The sequence below is a fragment of the Diospyros lotus genome, chromosome 13 (assembly GCF_014633365.1).
Source record: "Diospyros lotus cultivar Yz01 chromosome 13, ASM1463336v1, whole genome shotgun sequence".
NCBI lineage: Eukaryota > Viridiplantae > Streptophyta > Magnoliopsida > Ericales > Ebenaceae > Diospyros > Diospyros lotus.
In genome coordinates, this window is record NC_068350.1 from 17,895,769 (window position 1) to 17,920,304 (window position 24,536).

General features: G+C 38.2%; 1 protein-coding gene across 2 annotated transcripts in view; it reads right to left on the reverse strand.

The window, feature by feature from the left end:
* Nucleotides 1–24,536, reverse strand: part of LOC127788689 (transcription factor bHLH140) — a 29,838-nt gene that overhangs the window by 2,167 nt on the left and 3,135 nt on the right. Inside the window, exons 2-4 of one of the 2 annotated variants that reach the window (XM_052317261.1) lie at nucleotides 17,202–18,140; nucleotides 5,064–5,736; nucleotides 4,788–4,958 (exon numbers count right to left, since the gene is read on the reverse strand). In XM_052317261.1, the coding sequence (XP_052173221.1) occupies nucleotides 4,788–4,958; nucleotides 5,064–5,736; nucleotides 17,202–18,037 (1,680 nt within the window). In that variant the 5' untranslated portion in view covers nucleotides 18,038–18,140. Of the gene's footprint in view, nucleotides 1–4,787; nucleotides 4,959–5,063; nucleotides 5,737–17,201; nucleotides 18,146–24,536 lie in introns of both variants that reach the window. The other variant, XM_052317260.1, reaches the window with a different exon arrangement.

A 24,536-nucleotide genomic window follows, 5' to 3' on the forward strand; every position in this document is an offset into this window, starting at 1 on the left:
TTACCATGGAGGAAAGAAGTGTTGGTCATCCAATGAAGAAGAAGTAGATCTGGTTATCTCCATCGGTGATAAGGGTTCCATGATTTCGAACAGATCTATGTCGAATCCTTGATCCGGCAAAGGTAACTCTCCTCTATTTAGAAGAGAATTAGGTAAGAATGGTAGAAAAGGGAAGGGAAATTGAGAATTGAGAGAGAAAGATCGAGAAGGAGAGAGAGAGAGAGAGAGAGAAGGGGGGGGGGGGGGGGTTATTGAGAAAATAAGAAATTCAATTGTATTCGATGCCTTTCAAATGAGCTAGGACTGAGCTTTTAAATTGGTCCTCCGCAGGAAGTTGGCGCCAATAAAACGGTAGCCACTCTTGAATTCAAATTCAAAAATGCACATCTAATTATAACTTATTACAGCCATAATTCCCCCTTAATACAATAGTTCCAACTTAGGTACACAACAATTCTCCCCTCCTTAAACTACTTCTTGTCCCCAAGAATGTAGAGAGGTTGGCCGCATTGGGAAACTGCTAGAGAAGCTCTGGCAAGTACTCCCAAGTATTATTGCCAGGGTGTAGTGATGACCACTGAACTAATACTTGGGTTAGGGGAGCCCCTTGTTGGTAGGTTACCTTTTTGTTCAAAATGACTACTGGTGTGGCTGATGGTTCATCCCCACTGAGATGAGAGGGAAGGGCTTGATTGACCACATTGTTTCTAGTTGACTTCTTCAAGAGATAGACATGGAACACAGGGTGAATGTGTGTTCTCTCAGGTAGTTGCAACCTGTAAGCTACTTGTCCAATTCTTGCAATTGGATAAGGGCCATAAAATTTGGGACTCAATTAAGAAACCGACTGCTTAGAGGGACCTTAGGTGAGGTTGGTTGAGCTTGAGATACACTTCTTCCCTTTCCTCAAACACCCTTTCACTCCTTTTCTTATCTGCTAGTTGCTTCATTCGATTTTGAGCCTTGGCCAATTCCGTCTTCAGGGTCTATAGAGTGTGCTACCTACGCTAAAAATAGGCATCCACGACTGCTACTATAGTCGGCCCTCAATAGATGGCAGTAGATTAGGTTTGTAACCATATAGGGCTTCAAATGGTGTCACATTAATAGAACGGTGGTGGCAAGAATTATACCACCATTGGGCTAAGGACAACCATTTGTGCCATCCCTTAGGTTGCAGAAAACAGAAACACCTTAGATAAGTTTCAAGACACTGATTTACTTGCTCGAATTGGCCATTCGTCTTCGGGTGATAGGTTGTGGAGCTTAGAGCCTAGGGACCTTAGTAGCTCTTGCCAAAATAAGCTAGTAAACACCTTATCCCTATCAAAAGCAATTGTTTGGGGTACTCCATGCAGCTTAACCACACTGTCCACGAAGAGCTTAGCTACTTCTTGTGCAGTAAATGGGTGGGATAAAACTCAAGAAATGGCTGAATTTAGTCAGCCTATCCACCACCATTAGGACACAATTCTTCCTTTTTGACCTAGGTAAGCCCTCTATAAAATCCATAGTGATATTAGCCCATGCCTAATCTAGAATGCGAAGGGGCTGGAGAAGTCCAGGTCGTGCCACTGACTCATGCTTGCACCTTTTGCATGTGTCACAATTGAGGACGAACTCCATCACTGATTTTTTTAAACTAGGCCAATAGAACACCTGCTTCACCTTCCGGTAGGTGTTTTAAATCCCTGAGTGCCCTCCAAGGGGAGAATCATGCATGGTTTGAAGGATTTTATTCTTCAAGGCCTCACAATTCCCGATCACCAACCTCCCACGATATCTAATCAACCCATTGAGTATAAAGTATCCCTGCCTGCTATTGTTGTCAATACTCAACTGCTCCATTAACTCTCTCGTCCACATCCCCTCGTCATAATTTGCTGCCACTTCCTAGTAACAATTCGATACCAAGGCAGTGATGGTTGCGCTAGTCCCCTCCTCATGGCATCTTGATAAAGCATTCGCAGCCACATTCTCTTTCCCTTCCTGAATTGTATCACATAATTCAACCACATTACCTTGGCCATACCTTTCCTTTGTAAGTTAGTGTGTAGCTTTTGTTGTAGAAGAAACTTAAGGCTCTCATGATCGGTTTTGATTATGAATTGTCTCCCTTCCAAGTAATATCTCCATTTATCCACTGCCTTAAATACAACCAATAGCTCTTTGTCATATGTGCTAAGCCATTGGTGCCTTGGGGCCAAGGCCTGACTAAGGAAAGCCAAGGGCCGGCCATCTTGTGCCAAAATAGCTCCCACCCTAGTAGCATTAGCATCAGTCTCCAAAGTAAATGGCCTACTAAAATCAAGTAACCCCAACACTGAAACCTCACTCATGGCCTATTTTAATTGACTAAATGCAGCCTCTGCCTTTTCATCCCACCTAAAACCATCATTCTTTAACAATTCAATCATGGGTTTGCTAATCACCCCATGGTTTTTCACAAATTGTTTGTAATAACCAGTTAGCCCCAAAAACCCTCTCAAAGCCCTGACATTAGCCAGTCTAGCCCAAGCAACCATAACAGATATCTTCTTGGGGTCTGTGTTAACTCCACTGGAAATCACATGCCCTAAGTATTCCACATGTTTTTGAGCAAAGGCACATTTGGACCTTTTGATATACAATCGAATGAATCTAAGGACTTGGAATGCAGTCCTAAGGTGCTAGGAGAAGGTAGGGTTGTAGATCAAAATGTCATCAAAGAACACCAGCACAAACTTTCTAAGATAGGGTTCAAAGATGTGATTCATTAGGGCTTGAAATGTGGCTGGTGCATTGGTTAATCCAAATGGTATTACTGTAAACTCATAATGTCCATGGTGGGTTTTAAAGGCTGTTTTGGGAATGTCAATTGGATTCATCTGGATTTTGTGGTATCTAAATCTCAGGTCTAGTTTGGAAAATACTGAGGCATGGCTTAGTTCATCCAATAGGTCTTCAAAATTGGAATAGGAAATTTGTCTTTCACTGTTAATAGTGTTTAACTGGCGGTAGTCAATACAAAAACGCCAGGTTCCATCCTTCTTTTTCACCAAGAGGACAGGTGAGACAAATGGGCTTCTGTTGGGACGAATTATAGAATGGTCCAACATTTCTTTAACTAATTTTTCAATCTCGGTTTTGAGTTTAGGAGGGTACCTATAGGACTGGATATTAACTGGTTTTGCATTAGGTTTTAGGGGAATAGAATGGTCAAATGGTCTTTCAGGAGGAAGGTCCGTAGGTTCTACAAATAAGTCTTGAAATTCAATCAGTAGTGTATCTAAGGAAGTCAATTCATGTACCTACCATGGGGATGTTGTCTGATTGTTGGTTGCCATCACACATTGTCCTTTCTGTTCCACTTGATCCTCCATCTTCTCCCTTGCCTCAATTGAAAATAATTGAGCCACTTGGGAGAGTTTGTATTTGAGCAAGTTCTGCAGTTGTTTTCCATAAATCATCTTGCAGACCCCTGATTCCATATTACCTTGGAGGGTTACCCTCCTTCCTTCCTTCTCCAATGTGACTTCCATCTTGTTGAAGTCGAAGTTGATAGGGCTTACCCCTTTCATCTAGTCAACCCTCAAAACGATCTGGCATCCCCCAAGCTTTAACAACCTTAGATCAGCTTTAAAGGTTTCCCCCTGTATCATTCAACAAAATTCCAAACGGGCTAACTTGCTCATCACCTTACTCCCATTAAGTACTATCACTAATAGGGGTTGTGTATTTGATAGCTCACAATTCACCCTCTTGGTTGTCCCTTTGTCAATAAAACTGTGGGTACTCTCACTGTTAATCAATACCATGGGAGTGCCTTCTTGAACTTTTCCCTCAACCTTGATGATCTTACTGTTGAACACTCCTTTTATAGCGTGCAATGAAATAGCTCCATTATCCTCCTCCCAATCACTCACCATGACCACGATTTCCTCCCCTGCATCTTCTTCTATCTCACCCCTTCCAACAAGATTAATTGTCTCTTGCATTGGTGTTCGGGGAAGTACTTATCCCCACACCTATAGCATAGTCTTTCTTGTCTTCGTTGCTCCAAGAGTTTTCTCCCTTGATGCCCCGTAGGAGCAGGAGGCGGCAACGACAGTGCTTGAAACTTGGTCCCTGCCCCTACTCTGAACATCTCTTTCCCTTATACCCTTCCCGTGGGTTGTGCTAAGCCATAATTTCCTCCCTTGCCTTGATTCCTCTGCTTCCTCATCAAGGCTTCTACTGTCAATTCCTATAATAGGGCATTCTCAGCTGCTTCTTGCATCGTTCTTGGCCTCATCATCTTCACCATGGCCTGAGATCATCACTTAGCCCACTAATAAAGCTTGACACGAAGAACTCTTCGGCCATGTAAGGATTCCGATTGAGCATAAGCGACTTCAACTCCTCGAAATGTGTGTGTGTTTGTATCCAAATGTTGGATTTATCTAACTCACGCCCTTATACAGGACACAACTTGATTTTGTATTTTATAAATATTTACTTATTTATTTTAGAACAGAACAGTGTTTTTAAATTAGCATAAAGGATTTTTTACGCATGGCATGAAAATTTTATGCATTCTTTCCTAGAAAACTCTTCTACTTTACCTTTACCCTACTTTGTGTGTCTCTGTGTGTTCAATTAGACATGCAGAAGCATTGAAAAATTCACCATAAGTACTTGCACACGCATGCTAAACAAATACAAAAGAATCCTGTATCCTACACACTGTCAAATTAACTCTGAAAATGGGAAAGTAAAATAAGATGATAAAAAGATTAACCAACAGCTAGAGCATTAAGAGTACATACCGAATGGTACCCAAGGCGGAAAACTAATGTTTTGTCTTCACTTAGATATTTCTCAGCCCACTTCAAGCCCACAGCATGCATTGTCCTTAATAGCTCAAGGTGTTCTTTACGGACATCAGCAAGTTGGTCAAGACCATTGCAACGTGCCAAAACTAAAAGGTGCTTTTTTGCCTGCAAAGAGGCATGGGCATTTAATTTCTTTTGAGTTCAATGCTAAGCATTTCTTTTGTGTGTGTGTGTGTGTGTGTAAGAGAGAGAGAGAGAGGGCTCATTTACTTTTGGATAAAGATCATTCAGCAAAACAATGTCATCTGAGATCTCTAACACAGTATCTTTATGCTTCTCAGGCTGCATGGCAATACGATAAAGAGCTTGAGCCCACGACCCCCAGGCCGCAGGCTTGCTTTCATTTTTCTTTCCACTACTTGTATTCTCCTTTATGTCTGTAGCACCAGTTGCTTCACTCCCACATTCTTCTTGAAGGCCTTTGCACTTTTTGTTTCTCTCGGATTCATAGATACCCTCTCTCTTGACCTTCTGATCAGCATTTGAATATTGATTCATACAACTTATCTGACAGTCAAGTGGGGACTCTGACAGTGCAGATCCATGTCTTTCAGTCGTATCCTTATGCTGTGGTTCTTGGAAACTAATTATAGATGCAAAACCATCAAAAACTGAAGTGTAAGCCTCACGAAGAATTTTGCAACCCTTCATATAGTCATTGTTGAGAAAGTTTGGCCTTTGTGGGTTCATATTTGGACCAAGAACATGTATGACATGGGTAACCCCTTCCCTAATAAACAAGGGAGAAGTTGAAGGAAGAGGTACAACCAAAGCTTTTCCAGGGGAAAGAGACCTAGCACGTTCCTTGGTTGCCACATCCAGGTCTGGACCTGCAGCACTATATACAGCAGCATTGACACCTCCACCTCCAGGTTTTAACCGCCTGCAGAAAGCTTCAGTTCAACAATTTATAAAAAAATACAACTTTACTATAGTATAATGTTTGATGCAATACTACAGCCGTTTTGCTAGTTCGCCAAGAAGGACAAGGAAGCAATCAGAACAAAGCATGCTTCATAAACTTAGCAGAAAACCATTCAACAACATAACAATTTTCTCTGCAAGTATATGCAGCAATACTGCTGGAATTATGCTCAATTAAGGCTGATCTCTAGGATCAGTGTTTTATGTAAAATATTATGTAAATATAGAAAGACAATAATGTAAATTAGGATGGTAGGATGCTGTCTATTATTTCTTTCCTTCTTTGCTAATAATCCTCTCCTTAAAAGAGGATAGTGTACACATTCATTTTTAATTCAATAAAGACATTGTCTTTGATAATTTCTGAGTTGGTATTAGAGCAGGATTAAATCACAACCATACACTGTGAAAAACCCTAGGCAGCCTTTTAATCACAACCTTCCATTTCTTGTGAAACCCTAAGCTGCCTCTTCATCCATTAGATCCGATACCCATCAGCCTATGGCCATCCCTAGCCACTGCCATCGGCCACCCTAGCCGCCGCCGATCTCAGATCCGATACCCATCAATGCGGCCGCTTCAAAGCCATTGGTCTACCATAGCCATCGGTCGCGGCCTCTTCAGAGCTCGTCAACGTGGCTGGTTCACACGCCGTTGACCGCCACACCCAACGCGGCCGTTTCAGACGCCATCCGACCACCAGCCACCACAACCCAAAGTCACCACTGCATCCTAGGGTTGTTGCTGTCCTTACACCAACAGCCACCTCCCAAGTTTTGTTAACCGTGTTTCTCTTCCTGTTCTTCCACTTCCAACTAGTTCAGTTATGTCAGAAGTTACATCTGAATCCATCCCAAATCTTGCCGCTGCCATCCAGAAAAAAATTCTAGCGACCCATTCTAGTACCCATTCTGTTCAAATCACCACCATTCGTTTAAATGGTGATAATTTTCTTTATTGGTCTCAATCTATCCAGATGTATATTTGTGGGCAAGGGAAAATTGGCTACATCACAGGGGAGAAGAAGGAACTTGCAGCAGATGATCCATTGCACTCCATTTGGGATGCTGAAAACTCCATGGTAATGACATGGCTGGTCAATTCCATGGATGAAGATATCAGTTCTAATTATATATGTTATCCTACTGCAAAGGAATTGTGGGATAATGTAAATCAAATGTACTCCGACCTGGGGAACCAATCTCAGGTTTTTGAATTGACTTTGAAATTGAGAGAGGTCCGACAAGGAGATGATTCTGTCACTAAGTACTTCCATTCTTTGAAGCGATTGTGGCAAGATCTTGATCTCTTCAACACGTATGAGTGAAAATCTACAGATAATTGCAACCACCACAAAAACTGGTTGAAGATAGTCGTATTTACAAGTTTCTTGCTTGTCTCAATATCGAATTTGATGAAGTGCGAGGAATGATCATTGGGCGGTCTCCCCTTCCTTCTATTGGTGACGTATCTGCTGAAGTTAGAAGAGAAGAAAGCCAAAGGAGTGTCATGCTAGGAAAAAAGATCACTGGTGACTCCCTTGAAAATTCTGCCATAATTACTGCCTATAAGGCTGCAAATTATCAGCGTAGGAGCAATGAGCGACCTCGGGTCTGGTGTGATCATTACAACAAGCCACGCCATACTCGTGAGACTTGCTGGAAACTTCATGGCAAACCGGTTAATTGGAAGAGCAGTAAGTAAGGAGAAAAGAACCACCGTAGGGTCCCTACTGCCAATGGGGTTGATACTGGTCCCTTCAACAAAGAGCAAATTGATCAACTCTTGTAGCTGTTAAGATCCAATTCCTCATCTGGTATTCCTAGTGTTTCCTTGGCACACACAAGTAGAAAACCTAATGCCCTTTCTTGTCTTCATTTCTCTCCATGGGTTATAGATTCCGGAGCCTTCGATCATATGACTAGTTCTTCTCATTTCTTTAATACCTATTCTCCTTGCTTTGGCAATGAAAAAATCCGAATCGCTGATGGTAGTTTTTCACCCATTGCAAGCAAAAAGCTTATTAAACTAACTGAGAATATTAATCTCACTTCTGTCCTCCATGTTCCTAACTTAGCCTGCAATCGTTTGTCTGTTAGTAAAATGTGTAAAGATTCTAATTGTCGTGTTACTTTCTTTGACTCTCATTGTGAATTTCAAAACCAGACCTTGGGGACAATGATTGGGCGTGCTAAGATGATTGAAGGTCTTTATTACTTTGATGATATCTCTGTTGGTAATAAAAAAGCTCAGGGCTTTAATAGTACTAGTTCAATTCCTGTTCCAGACACAATAATGCTATGGCATCTTAGACTTGGTCATCCTAGTTTTGCCTATTTGAAACATTTATTTCCTGATTTGTTTAAAGGAATAGATTATTCATTTTCTCAATATGACAATTGCATCTTGGCAAAAAATCATCGTTCTACATATTTACCAAGACCTTACCAAGCGTCCAACCTTTTTATATAATTCATAGTGATGTTTGGCGTCCACCTAAAATTTCTACTCTTTCTAGAAAACGATGATATGCTACCTTTATTGATGATCATACACGTTTGTGTTGGATTTATTTGATGCAAAAAAAATCTGAAGTGGAATACTTATTCAAAAATTTTTACACTATGATTGAAAATCAATTTCAAACCAAAATTGGTATTTTACACTCTGACAATGGCACCGAGTATTTTAAAGAGCACTTGGGGGATTTTTTTAAAACAAAAGGTATTCACCACACATCTACTTGTCAGAATACTCCTCAACAAAATGGCATTGCTGAACGTAAAAACAAACATTTACTCGAAGTCGCACGTGCCATAATGTTTTCTATGCATATTCCAAAATATTTATGGGGTGAACCTGTTTTGACGGCGTCCTATTTGATAAATAGGATGCCCACTAAAGTATTAAAGTACAAAACACCTCTTGAGTGCTTGAAAGAAGTTTTTCCCAACACTCGGTTACATTTGGATCTTCCTATCAAAGTTTTTGAATGTACTGTGTATGTTCATATACCTAATCAATAGGGCTATCAAATGTGTTTTTTTGGGTTATGCCTTACATCAAAAAGGCTACAAGTGTTATGATCCTCACACAAAAACATTCTTTATTAGTATGGATGTTTCGTTTTTTGAAAAACAACCCTATTTTACCCAAAATTCTCTTCAGAGGGAGAAACATGGAGTTGAAGATAATTTTGGGGATGTTTCTATCCCACTTCCAAACTCAATTTGTCCTGCTCAAGAACCACATGGTTCTAATAATGGTTACTTAAGAGATTCTGGTTCTAGTTCTTTGGTGCCTAGTGAAAGGGTTTCTTGTGCAAGGGGAGAAGTACTACAGACTGATCATCATGATCTGAATTCTGAGCTTCAGGTTTATGCTAGGTAGAGATTTCATCAAAGGAACAAAGACCTGAATATCAACTCTGCACAAAACCAGTTTGAAAACCCGAGCAATGAGACTGTAAGTTCAAGAAATCCCATTTCAACTTCTAGTTTACTTTCTTCAACTGTGCCCAATAGTTCCCCAGTTGATTCTTCAACTATTATCAATTATTTACCTACTATTCCTGATCTTGATGTTCTTATAGCCATTAGGAAAGGTGTCAAAAGTTGCACTAAACATTCTATTGCTAAATATCTCTCTTACCATAGACTATCAAAAAATCATAAAGCTTTCACATCTAGGATTTCACACTTGTTTGTTCCAAGGAATATACAGGAAGCTTTGGATGATCCGAATTGAAAATTAGCAGTCATAGAGGAGATGAATGCTCTAAGGCGAAGTGACACTTGGGAGATAGTTTATTTGCCCAAAGGTAAGAAAATAGTAGGGTGTAAATGGGTGTTTACAGTAAAGTGTAAGGCTGATGGGAGTGTTGATAGGTACAAAGCCAGACTTGTGGCTAAGGGTTTCACCTAGACTTATGGAATTGACTACTAGGAGACCTTTGCTCCTGTTGCTAAAATAAACTATCAGAGTCCTATTGTCTCTTGCAGTAAATTCAAATTGGCCTCTACACAAACTTGATGTCAAAAATGTGTTTCTTAATGGTGATCTTGAAGAGGAGGTCTTCATGAGTTTACCTCCGGGATTCGAAAAGAAACTTGGGAGTGACAAAGTATGTAGGCTGAAGAAATCCTTGCACGGTTTCCAACAGTCACCAAGAGCATGGTTTGAACGTTTTGGAAAGACAGTTACCAGTTATGAATTCCTTTAGAGTCAGGCAGATTACACTATATTTTATAAACACTAAAAAGATGGTAAAGTTGCAATTTTGATTGTTTATGTTGATGACATTATTTTAACTGGTGATGATGAGACAAAGTTAGCAGCCCTTAAGCAGAAACTTGCGAAGGAGTTCCAAATTAAGGACCTGGGAATTCTAAAATACTTTCTTGGAATGGAGTTTACAAGATCCAAAGAAGATATCTTTGTTAATCAGAGAAAATATGTTCTTGATCTTCTTGGAGAAACAGGTTTACTCGATTGCAGGATGTTGGAGACTCCCATTGAGCTTAATGTGAAACTACAGGCTGCTAAAGCTAACGAAGTGAAGGACATAGAACAATATCAGAGACTTGTGGGCAGGTTAATCTACTTGTCTTATACGCGGCCAGATATTGCTTTTGCAGTTAGTATGGCAAGTCAGTTTATGCACTCACCAGGGCCAAAGCATTTCGAGGTGGTCTACAGAATCCTAAGATATCTAAAAAGGACACCTGGCAAAGGGTTACTGTTCAAGAAACATGGTCACCTGCAGATTGGGCAGGAAGTGTTAATGATAGGAGATCTACTTTGGGCTACTATTCTTTTGTTAGGGGTAACCTACTCACTTAGCGAAGTAAAAAACAAAATGTAGTGGCTAGAAGTAGTGCAAAAGCAGAGTTTAGAGCTATTGCCCATGGAATTTGTGAGGGAATGTGGATCAAACGAATACTTGAAGAGCTGAAGTTTTCTCATTCAGTACCTATAAAAGTCTACTATGACAACAAGGCTGCTATCTCTATAGCTCATAATCCAGTATTGCATGACCGTACAAAACATATAGAGGTGGACAAACATTTCATCAAGGAGAAGATTGATGCTGGAGTAATATGCATGCCATACCTTCCAACAACCGAACAAATTGTTGATGTTCTAACTAAGGGTCTTCACAAGAAGCAGTTTGACACTGGCAAGCTGGCTATGGAAGATATCTACAAACTAGCTTGAGAGGGAGTGCTGGAATTATGCTCAATTAAGGCTGATCTCTAGGATCAATGTTTTATGTAAATATTATGTAAATATAGAAAGACAATAATGTAAATTAAGAAGGTAGGATGCTGTTTATTATTTCTTTCCTTCTTTGCTAATAATCCTCTCCTTAAAAGAAGATAGTGTACACATTCATTTTTAATTCAATAAAGACATTGTCTTTGATAATTTCTAAGTAATACTCTCAAAAGAGAGTGAACAACTAGAAATTTGACTCATACAGGCAAATTTCAACAAGTATTACATGCATGGATCTAGAAAACCCTACAAGCCAAGTATATCAAGAGGACTATAACTTATTCCCTAAAGTTTCTACTTTAATATATTATCTGTGGGGAAACAAATTATAGCAAATCATATTTTCATAGGGTACTTTGTCGAGCCAACTTGTACTTGTTTAGAGCAAATATACTAATGTAAAAGATAATGTTAACCCTTTATTTACTAGCTTAAACTTTTAGATGAAATAGTGGTTAGCAATTTAGCATGGAATTAGAGTAGGAAAAGATCTTGAGTTTAAACCTCACTGCTAATCCAATATTTAAATAGTTATATGTATTTGGACCAATTTGCAGCAAAGCCTAACCTCATGTGAGGAAGCCTGTTGAGAGTAAATATAATAATATAAAAGATAAAGGTAACCCTCTATCCACTAGCTTAATTTCATGACCTTGGAACCTATTAAGCCAATTGTGCAGGCACCTAACTCACAATCACCCTCTTAGTGATAGCTAAGTTGACCTTTCTTCGAAACCACTCTCGCCCAGGATCTTTAAGCCGCTAGAACTACCACCACAAGAGAACTCAAGAGAGCAAAAGAGAAAACAAGAGAGCTTGTAGACAAAACAAAACTCTACTGAGAATGGAATGCATACAATTGAGGGGAGACCCCATATTTATAGCCTTTAGGCTGGGGTATAAAAGACCGGAATACTAATACTAATCTTTATCTACATCTTTACAATTACAAATTCAAACCCATCCATACCAATATCTTCCAATCAAAACACTCTTGAACCTTCCAAAACTTGTGCCATAGGTTTCCATGACACGTCCTATCACATTGTCTTGTGTGGCAAACATTTAGAGGAATCCTCTCACACCGTGGGACGCAGTTAACCCAATCCCCCCCACATGGCCAAATATTTGCATCCTTACAGCATGTCTAGTTACATCCCTAACGTGTCTCAATCATGACCCTATCGTGTCCTAGTCATTTGGATCATCAATAGAACTCTTCGTAATCGCCACATGCCGCTTGCATGGCAGAGCCTTTATTTCTCAATTAAATAACATAGTCCTTGATTTGATGGGTTGAAACATCCTCCCCCATCTTCTATGGCAACGTCCCTATTGAGTGCTAATAGTGACCAATTAGCTCGTTGAATGCCACAAGTCTTCCTCGACCTCCTAGTTGGCCTCGCTATTGGATAGCCCCTTCAACTAGATCAGGTACTCTGTGTGGCGCGACACACTACTCTTCTCCACAAACTAGTCTGCCAGAATATTCTTCATCACCTTCTTAAATGATTTAGTCACCACTAAAGGTGCCCTAAGTGACACGGTTAGATCTAGGACTTCATGATCTTCATGGTAAGGCTTTAGGAGCCTAACATGGAAGACCAAGTGGATCTTTAGGGTAAGGGGTAAGGCAAGTTGGTAGGAAACCTTCCCCACCTTTGCCAAGACTAAATATAGGCCCTTGTACTTCTAGATCCGAGACTAACATGAAAGACCAAATGGATCTTTAGGGAAGGGATAGGAAACCTTCCCCACTTCGCCAAGATTGGATATGGGCCCTTGTACTTCTAGATCTAAAAGGGTATCACTTTCACCATAACCATGTTGTCGAATTAAAACTACATCGAGTGCCTTTCTAATCCGCCCATTTCTTCATTCATTTCGTTTCCTTCACAAGGACAGCCCGAGTCTCATTAGCCTTCTCTTGCCAAGATGTCACCATGGAATAGGCTTTTACAGTGGTCCTTTACTATAAGTGGAATCATGGATTGTTTGACCCCTAGCAATCTTAATGAGCTTTTATCGTGGTCTTACTCTATTATAAGTTTTAAGAAAACTGTGCAACATCCAGTAACCGCATCCAACGATGCAAGTTGACATAAACAAAGTGCTGCAAATAGCACTCCAATAGACTGTTGACCCACTCCATCTAGCCATTTGCTTGAGGGTGAAAGCTAATAGAGAAATGAAGCTTCGAGCCAAGGAGTTTTAACAACCCCATCCACAATTTCTTGATGAATCTGGGATCTTAATAGCTGACAATAGTTTTTACTCATAATACTTTACCACAGCAGAATAACAGTCGTGCTGCCCCCTTTGCCTTGCAATCTAGCAATGCTAAGATGAAAGTATTGTACTCGGAAAAGCAATCCACCACAAGAAGAATGGACTTGCATCCCTCTACCTAAGGCAATGTTGAGATAAAATCCAAGGAGACACTCTCCCAAGGTTGCTCCAAGATGGGTAATGGCTCCAATAGCACACTTGGAAAATGATGCTCCCCTTTGTCCTGTTGGCACACAAGACACGTCTTCACATATAACTCCATTAGCTCGGCAGCTCAGCCTTCCATCAGCTCGGCAGCCTGGCCTCCCATCAGCTATAAATTACGAATTGTTGATTGATTGTAAATTAAGGATTGATTGTCCATGGATTGTTGTAAATTAGGGTTGACTGATTGGGGATAGGTTTACATTAGGGATAATTTTCCTTATGCTTGTTTATGATTCTATGAACTTGTAAATAAGTATAAAATATAGATGAAAAATGATATCTAATTATTTGTTAAAGTTGTAACCCTAATTCTTGTTTAGTTTTTTTTAATGATTGCTTTTTTAATAGAATACGTTTTTATGCTTACAAAAGCTTGTACTCTTTATTTCATTTAATGAGGGCTAGAATGTACATTAACCCTTTTGGAATCTTCTTCACAGTTGTTGTCACCTTCACCACATTAAGGACGGTTAGTAAACCCATTGTAGTTGACCAATTTGCTCCCGAGTTTTGTTGTACATTCTCCAATGTAGCCAACTTCTCTAGTTTGGGGCAGTCTTTTACCTGGTGGGGACCTTGGCAAATTTAGTAGCTTGCCCATGGAACAAAGGATGACTTCTCCTCCTCATATTCCTTGCGCCTATGAGGTTGGCCCTCCTTACCCTTGCCTTTGTTTTTGTAAGAGTTCTTTCCCTTCTCTCCCACCCTTAGATGAGTGGGTCTTCGAAGAGTCCTTAGGTTTCTTAAAGGGACTCTTTTTAATATTCAATTAAGGACTCCACAACAGTGATGGCTTCATCCACCATCTCCACCTTTTGTCTCTGAACCTCCTGCTTTGCCCAATTCTAAAGTCCTCCTGCTTTGCCCAATTCTAAAGTCCATCCTTGAAGAAGAATAGGGCTTCCTCAACAAAGTTGAAACCTGCAAGGCTACAATAGTATAATTCGTAATGTAGTCTTGGATTGATGACTTGTGTTCCAATCTCTTCAACTTCATCCTTGATTCATAAACCACATTGTCTGAGTAGAATTGTTTCTTCAATTCTATCTTGAACTTCTCCCTAGTATTGATTTGACACTTCTTTTTGTCTGCATGTTTGCTTTGCCACCAATGCGCAGTAGTACTAAAGAGAAAGTAAGTAGCAATATCAATCTTAACAAACTAACCGTGGATGTTGATTCCCTTGAAGTAGCATTCCATTTGCCATAGAAAGTTCTCTGCTTCGCTAGCATCCCAAACCCCCTTGAATTCTTTGGGCTTTGGTAGTAAATCCACAAATCATCTTGAGTCCCACTCGATCTTGGACCAACACCAACACTCGAAGTTGTCTAGAAAATGTCAATCTAAGTCCCTAACATGGTGATGGCCTCCATCAACCTAGCCTCCATTTGGTCTATCAGCTAGTAATCTATCTACCTACCTCTGGGAGAGACTTAATGTCTTCCTTCATCTATTCGAACTAGGTCGTGAAATGATCTTCTAGCGTGCCTATTTTGTGCTCCACTCTTTCCATCCTCTAGATTAGGCTCTCCAGCATAGTTTCCACTTCTCCTGAGCCTGATGTCTGTTGAGCTAACTGCCTTCTTATGGGACTTGTTTGAAGCACGAGTCCTCCTTTCCATCCTCTAAATTTAAATATTGGGTTAGCAGTGAGGTTTTAACTCAAGACCTTTGCTTATTTTGATACCATATTGAATTGTTAACTATTATCTCATCTAAAAGCTTAAGTTCTTATATAAAGGCTTAACTTTATCTTTTATATCATCATTTTTACTCTCAACACATCACCCTCTTGGGGTGGTTGAGTTAGCCTTTCTTCAAAACTGCTCTTGCCCCAAGATCTTCATATCGCTAGAACTACTACCACAAGAGAATTCAAGAAAGCAAAAGAGAGAACAAGAGAGCTGAGAGCTTGCAGAGAAAACTCTAAAAACTCTATTGAGAATGGAACGAATACAACTGAGGGGAGACCCCCCTATTTATAGCCTTCGAACCCGTGTATAAAGGAGTAGAATACCCCTTTTGATCTGTTAGGATTAGGAGTTCTTTAGAAAACTCAATCAATGTTTACACATGCCAATCTCTCACACTCCTCACCCGAAATCAACCCAATCAACAGAAATATGAAACTAAAATGCATGAACAAAATTAAAAGGAATGAAAAATAGTGAAAGAAACAACCAAACCAACACAAGAGGCGCACGATATATCCTGGTTCAGACCGACGAAAATCAGCCCTACATCCAACTTACTCCAATCCAAAGTGCAATCCACTAGAACAAGAAATCAGTACATAAGAGTCCTTCTCTTCTCACACCCACGAGTACAATCCTCTCTCACGAGATTACAAAAACTATTCTACTCACAGCCTTTCCTCTCCTTTACTATACTCGTTCAACAACATGAGAATAGAATGATTGATGCCAAGCGACTACCCTATGCCCTCTCATTTATCGACATTTTGGGCAGACTAACCTAGAAGTACATAAGACATCACAATCTCCCACATACCCCTAATACATTAGTTACCGTTAGAAAAACCCTAATTAACTAATCTGTCGCTTGTATATCATAATCAACTCCACTGATTTCTTCTAAGTCTCCAAAGCTAAAACTCGAGCAAAACTGTAACATGATCTTTATCCACATCTTTACAATTACAAATTCAAACCGTCTATCCTAATCTCTCCTAACCAAATAACTTTGGAACCTTCAGAGCTTGTCCCACGAGCTTCCACGTTGCATGTCCTATCATGTCGCCTGCATGGTCAATGAATCATGAGGACACTGATGCAGGATAAAGAAGAAGAAGAAAGTGGAAGGAAACTAGAAAGAGAACAGAAAGAAGAAATCAAAAGGAAGGGAGAGAGGAGGAGAAGAAACAAATAGGGGAAAAGGAACCAAGAAAGGAGATGGGAAGAACCAAATTAGAGACTAAGTAATCAATATTCAACTATCCTTCTGTTTACATCAATAATCCCTATTTGTAGAATGAAAATCCTAGAACAACTAGGACTAATTTCAAACTATACCTATCACAAAATCTATTACATTCAAATTACAAAATTTAAAATCCTAATCTCATAAACAAGAAAATTAAAATTTGAAGTACAAAAATAAAAAACTCTAAATTTAACTACATTAGATACTATGTTTTTAGCTCAAACCTCACGAATGTTGTGTCAAAAGGCATCCCCAATGTAAGAGACTTCCCACTTTACTAGGGTCATATTCATATGCAGCCTTCCCCTAATTTTTTTTTTTTTTCTTTTTTTGTACAAAGGTTGTTTCCACTACTCAAATCCATTACCTCCTGGTCACAAAGGAGCAACCTTGCCATTGCTACTAGGGCTCACCCTCAGGGATTGTTGTAATTTACCCAAATAGAGAGGACTCAAAGCCATTGTTGAAGTTTCAATCTCTATGGTAAAAATTAAGACAGGCACTTTATGGTTATTACTGCATGGATAACAAGAAAAAATAGTGGGCAGAATCTGATCCAAACCTGAACTTTTGGGAAGCAGTGCCACAGTTACTGATTCTTAAGACTAGCACTGCATGTATCAAGCCAAAGAATACAAGCTTCTAATTTCTAGGAAGAGATAAATGTTTATACATGAAAGAAATGAAATTTTTCAAGGAAAAGCTTACCAATTAGCAGCATTAGCTATCACATTGCAGCGTAAACCTCCTTCAGAATATAGTCGAGTTATATTTCCCACAAACGTCAGGAACTTATCAGAGTTAATATTCTTCCATCTAGCCTTAGCCCTAACCAAAGCCAAGATCTTGGATTCACGAGATAAGTCAACAAGAACAAGCCTAGCATTTCCAAGCTTAGTCACAAACTCCTCAACTTTCTCAACAATAATATCAGATGCCTTTTCAAGATCAAACTGGAAATCAGCAGTTGAAATAGATGGAAATGCCAAAGTTGGAATATTGCCAAAAGAAGAATCGCAATTAACAGAACCCACAGCCAGATCTTCATGTTCCTTTACCTTACCAGCAGTTCCACTAGCATCTTCTGGCCCTTTAAATCCAGAATCATTGTCTTTGACAAAATCAGTGGTCACAGAATCTTTTGAGCTATTTTCTCTGGATGCAGTATTAACAGGGGTATTCACTTTTTTGAGGAACTTCATTATACCAAGCTGAATTTTGGTATCAGGGTTTTTCTGGCCAAAGCAGCCACTTGGAAGGGAATCCATTGGGCCAAGAGCACTATAGATGCTAATAGCCCCTTGAACATCATTTTCATTCTGGCAAAAAGTGATCCTCGAAAATCCTTCACTGAGTTTAGGTAATTCCTTCTTTTGCAACATTCTATTCACAACAGCTGCAGCTTTTCCACCTTGTAAATTTCCTTCATGCCCAGTCCTCTTTACAGAACGGGATATGCAAAGCTTTGCAGGAAGATCAAGCACCAGAGCATGCATATCTACTTGTGGGCTACCAAGCTTCATAAAGTTAGCACGTTGTTCCATATCAAGATTGCATCTGTCGATAAATACACTTTTTCCATCTTTCAATGCAGCAGCTGCAGCTGTAAGACACTGAGTTTTTGTTCCCGCTTTACCGGCACCAATACTGTCCTGTGCATTGATGTAGAAGAGTCTAGCTGAGTGGAAACCATATCCCATCAATAAAAAAATTACAGAGGGTTAAGATAACCTTATAATATAATGAACTTGCCATCAATCAAAAGGGCCTTTCATACTTACAAAATGCTTGCCCTAGGTTCCAGAGATATAGAAGGTTCTTTGTCAAAAGAGTTTAGGGTGGGTCCGCACCCATGTACCAGACTACCAGACTCATTCACAAGGATGGTGGCATCTTGAATAAAAGTCAGAAATGGCTTCCATGGTAGTGAGCTTTAGGAAAGTGGATTTAGTACTGCATTGCATGTACTGATTTTCAGCTAAATAACATCTTTGTCAGATTTTGTTTTTGAAAGTTTGCAACTCAGCAGAGTGTATAAATAATGGTGCCACTAAAGTATCACAGTGTGCACTGCTTTTATCTCCACTCTTCTATTGGAAGTGAGGAAAAGTGACGAAGAAGAGTAAGCTTGCTTTATTTTCTGTCTCGTTATTCATCAATGTTTTTGAGTAGATGCTTGGAACTTGAAAGAGATTTATGTTTGCCAGTTATTATTAGTGAATATCACATATCTATCATGTTTCCTCCTCATTTGGTGGTGTTCCACATAAATTTGATATTGATGTTGTTTCCTCCTCATGTGGTGGCATTTCATATAAATTTGATATTGTTTACTGCGAAGATAACATAAGTTCCTAGCTTTTATATTCTTGGCCTATATTATTGTGTCCTTCAATTGACATTTGACAAGGTTATAATGATGTCTTTCAACAAAAATCATATCAAAGTGCCTGCATTACGCACAAATAGTCTCAGAATTGTGCTTCTCTCTCTGTGAAATGAAATGAAAGATGTTAGCCCATGATTAATTAAACATCTTAAAATTATGTAATTACAGACAAAGAATGAAGGATATATTTTACTGCAAGGATCCCATTGATCCCCCTTGAAGGCAATGGAATCAAGTCTTAAGGCAAGAATAGTAAAGACTGGGATAAAACGCTGGTTAGTGGGAAGGCAGATCAACTACACTGAGTTCAACCATGTTGTTCAGAACACTAATGTTTGAGTCTCTACAAGAAATAATATGTACTAAAGGCACATCAGACACATAATGCCGCCTCCTTGAGGTCCGTAAATTTGAAGTTTAAAGATGGAAATTTTGTTGCAAATTGTGAAATGATATGCAGAACTGAGAGAAAAGAAGAGTGGGAAAAGAGAGATTGGAGGGAAAAACCAATTCAGATCTATTTAGATAGAGGTTACAAGTATTTATACTAACCTGCTGTAACTGCTATGTACAAATCAGCTAAGCTAGATACAACTACTATATACAGCACCTAAGCTAGTACAATAATATGGATTCTCAACACAAATTACATGACCCATTATTAGGGTTTAGTAAAACAAGAATTCAGTAAGTTGCCCTAAATACGATATTGCGATATTGCATGACAAGGCGCGAGTTTTGCAGCTAACCTCCTCACAGGAGACAATGATTGATTGTCAAGCAACTCTATTCCTATTGCAAATTTGAGCATGATAATGGCCAAAGAAGTTTTTTATGAAGAGGCAAGGAGGGAAAACATGGGATTGGATTGATGTTTTACTCTTGTGTTTAGTTTTGATGATGAAAAATATCAAATGGTTTTACACTCTAAATCAAAGTATATGATTTGGAAACAAAAATCAATTTCAAGTATCTTTGTGAAAATGAAAATCAAATGATTTATAATTTTCTATAGATGGATATTTGCACAAACAAGTATTAAGATCTAAAAGAATCTCCTAAATAATTTTACCAAATTGGTTTTGAATAATTGGATAGTGGATGCTTTTACCTTTAATATAATTTTTCTAAGTCTGGAAGATTAGTGCATTATAAGGGAATATATAAGAAAACGTTTTCATTTTGAAAAACTATCTTCTGGTATTTTGATAGTTAATATTCATTGTTGATAAAATGATTTTTAATGAATTTTTCAAGAAATAGAAGGTACGTATTTTTTGGGTGGTAAAATCGCTAAATCCCAAGTTTATATCAAAACCAAAATTCTATTTTCTTATTGTTATGGATTTTGATTTTTTAGATATTTTTATTGAATCCAAAGGGGGGTACTTTCTTATTTACATTTATGTATTAAAGTAAATGGACATTTACTTAAACTAAATAAATGTAAATATGCTGTAATGTGGACATTTATGTATCAAATTCATCTGTCGACTAAATGCTCTTCATTTGTCGACTAATCCTTCAAACTGTCGACTAAAGTCATTACATCTATCGACTAAGTCCCTCACTCTGTCGACTAACTCTTTTAGTTTGTCGACTAACAGAATAGATAAATTGGCTCTGTCAACTAACTACTTTCATCTGTCAACTAAGCCTTAGGCTCTGTCGACTAATCCTTGCTTCTGTCGACTAACAGTAAGTTATTTTGTATATATTTCTTTGTTAGTCTCATTTTGTCAACTAAAGCTTTTCATTTTGTTGACTATCAAAATATAGAAATCAATTCTATCAACTAACTCCTTGGCGTTGTCAACTAACAAAATTAATAAATTGGTTCTGTCGACTATGTCTTGTTTTGATACTTGATTCTGTCGACTATCTATTTTAGTCTGTCGATTAACCCTTTTCACAAAAAGCCATAACGGTTAGTTTTTCAAACTCCAATGATCAAAAAATGGCTAGTTTTGGGCAAGGGTCGTGGAATGCTTATAAATAGAAGTCATGGATGAACTTGAGAAGGCAAATGGATGGGAATGAGTTGATCTAAAGATTGCAAATCATTTTACTTGAAGCTTACGAGAGTTTGTGCTTTATTTTTCTCCCAAAGGCTTTGTACTAAATTTGTTTCATCTTATTCAAGCCTTGTATCTTTACTGAGAGACATTGTAACTAAGAGTGTATACTCTTAGAAACTCTCTTTTGTATCTACCTTGTATTTCCTAACTTGTTGTGCTAAAGGACTTGCTTTTTGAAGCAAGGGATTGAAATACCTAGCTAGGTGCTAAAGGGCTTGCTTGTATAAGCAAGAGGTTTGTAATTTCCTTAGTGAGGAGCTAAGATAGTGGATTAGACTAGGTTAAGTCGAACCACTATAAACCCTTGTATTCACTTGTGCTTGTGTTCTTTAATCTTTATCTTTCCAAACATTTGTTTATTCCTCACTTGATTCACATATTTATCTTTCTTAATTTACATTTGTCATTTTATATGTTTTATTGTTTTAAATCACTAAAACCTCTATTTGTATCAAAAAGTTTTTCAAGTTCCATCAAGTTTTTAAATAACCCAATTCACACCCCCCCCCCCCCCCCCCCTCTTCCCTTCTTGGGTTGGTGCCATAGCATTTCAAACCTATCATGGATCACTCATGAGCTCTTCTCTACCTATGTATATAACAAGAGTTCATTCCATATTTTCCTATCTCATGACCTAATTTCCATTTTCCCCTTGATCATTGTATGTATTTCCATTAGCCTTATTTTACATCCCTATAGTTTACCTATAAGAAATGAACTTAGACATCATTCAGGTCTACATATTGTTATCTATGTGTTTTGCTGATGATATTGTTTCTTTTCAAAGAAATTTGTAATAGCTAAATTACCTAATAAAATATTTTATATAGATTATGTCCACCATTAATAATCAGTCTATGCCATAGTTAGAAATATCCATAAAGAATGAGTTGATAACTAAATGTTATTATGAAAAATTGAGCACATCAAAGCCATTTTGAGGCATTAATGATTTTTACAATGTAAGCTAAGAACAAAACAAGAGGGTGTCCCTAGTGCACAAGGGTCTTCACTTTGTGAGGGTTGGGGGAGAATGCATTCATGCACAGTATTCCCCTTGCATTTCTGCCAACAGCTTGTTTTCACAATTCAAACCCATGACCTTTGGGTCAATGAGCAACCTTACTGTTACTACCAAGGCTCACACACTCAAGCTAAAAACAAAACTATATATCTTAAATTTATAATTTAAAATAATAAAAACATCCCAAGAATATTAATTGCATTTATGAAAAATTTCAATGATTTCATTTAGTTTATATTTTAGTCACAAAATAATATAGAGAGACAAGCCCACTATCACATAACATAGACACAGATATCGAGGAGCAGACTAAAGAACAATTAAGGGTTAGGATGGCAGTAAATCTGAAGATGATATGGATTGATCAAGGACCAAAATTTTGATACTACCACCCAGGCCAGAAGCTAGAGGCGGACATTTGTTTGTCTTTTGTTGTAAACTTCATTAGGAATTATAATTTCTTTTTTAACTGAAACTATATCTGGTGTATTAGAACCCTTCAAGTTTAGTAACTTGAGAGATTCTTTGCTTGTGGGGTTCAATTATTAGTTTGAAAGCATTTCTCCTACTACCAGAGGGAAAAAATCCTCCTATTCATAGACAGTCCCAAGTGATAATGTGGGAGAGTTGCATTAGGTAGAAAACAGCTAGGTTAAAACTCATCATATCAAGAATTCTAAACAAATGAATAAATTGTTCGGGCATAATCCTCAAGACGACACGCATTACTTAAGAGCAATAACAGTCTGTGGCTAATGCATCAAGGCCTGGATGTAATGTTAAATCTGCAAGAGTTCTCACATTTTCATGGGTGGATGCAAGGCAAAAAGTTAGTCCAGCATCAGAGATTAAGGATTTTGTGCTAAAACATCTAAGCTTTGACAGAAAAATCAATGGAAGTAGCGGACAAGATGATCAAGAAAAGAATTAATATTATATGGGTCCAAGAGACGGGATTGGTTTACTAGAAGGATGCAATGTTGACTTGAATCAAAATATAAATGTTAGTACTCAAAGAATGACTGTACAAGAAACGGGGTAGGGGTTATTGTGAATAAGCCTTTATAGGATGGGATTGTACATGCAAGAGAGTAAGAGACAGGATTATTGCGATTAAGCTTGTTTCAAAAAAAAGACTGAATATTGTTAGTACATACACACCACAGGTTAGATTAGAAGAAGAGATCAAGACAATTTTGAGGGGCTTAGTCGGTGCGAATAATACCTAGAAGAGAGCAGATCCTTATAGTAGGAGACTTATACGGTCATATGGGCAGAGAAGTAAATGGGGATAGAGATGTACATTGAGGATACAGATTGGGGGAAAGAAATAATGAGGATAATGCTATTATAAATTTGGTCATGGCACATGAGCTCATCATAGAAAATAGTATGTTCAAGAAGTGAGATGAATACTTGGTCAGAATAAAAATGGCTTATCAACTAGCTAAATAAACTACTTTCTTGTGAGACAAAAGGATCCATTACGCTGTAAGGAGTGTAAAGTTCTGCTCAGAAAATGCCTAACCACTCACAACATAGTTTATAATGATGTCCATATCAAAAAATGGAGGGAAAATGGCACAAAACAAAGATCAACTATCAGATAACGGGATTTAAAAAGTAAAAAACAAGCTATTTTCAAGACAAAAGTATGTGGCTGAAGAGATTGGACTATAGAAGAAGAGACTAAATATTTTTAGATTGAGATAGCTACTACAGTTCAAAATAAAGGAAAAAAAAAATCTAGGAGAGTCAAAGGTAAAAGTTGCAATTGGAAAAAAGTCTTGGTAAAATAAGAAGATACAAGAAAAATTCAAAACTAATAAAGTTTGCTTCAAGACTTTACATGGATGTTATAATGAACAAAACTTAAAGAGCTATATTTTGTCCAAAAAAGAAGTAAAGAAGGCAATTAATGAAGCAAAGTTAAAAGCTTATAAACATTTACACTGCCAACTTAAGACAAGCAATGGGGAAAGTGATACATATATATGAGTTACCCAAAGTAAGAGAAAGAAAAACAGGGAATTTGAGCCAAGTGAAATGCATAAAAAACAAAAATCAAAATGTGCTAGTAAATGAGACAATCAGGGAGAGATGCAAGAAGTATTTGTCAAAGTTGATTAAGAATGTGGAGAAACAAGTGTTACATTGGGACATCTTAGTAACTTTGAAGAAGATAGGAATTACGTGTGCTAAGGATGTATTTATTCAAACAAAAGAAACAAGTACTGAGAAAGATGAAGAATAGTAAAGTAGTTAAACTAGAGAATATTCTAACAAAATCATGGAAATCCATACAAAATAGGTATTTTTGGTTAATAAAATTATCTAATGCGATCCTTTATCCTTAAATAAAAATTATGTCAGACAAGTTGAGAAATAACACTTTAGGGACTATTTATCATAGTTGTCAAAGGCGTGTCTGAGGCATGCAGAGGCACAGCTTTGTGCAGCCCTATACACATAGGTGAGGAGCTCACCTGGGCACTGAGGCACACGCCTCATGCGGAGATATCAAAGCTTCTTCAATTACAATGGCTTACTTT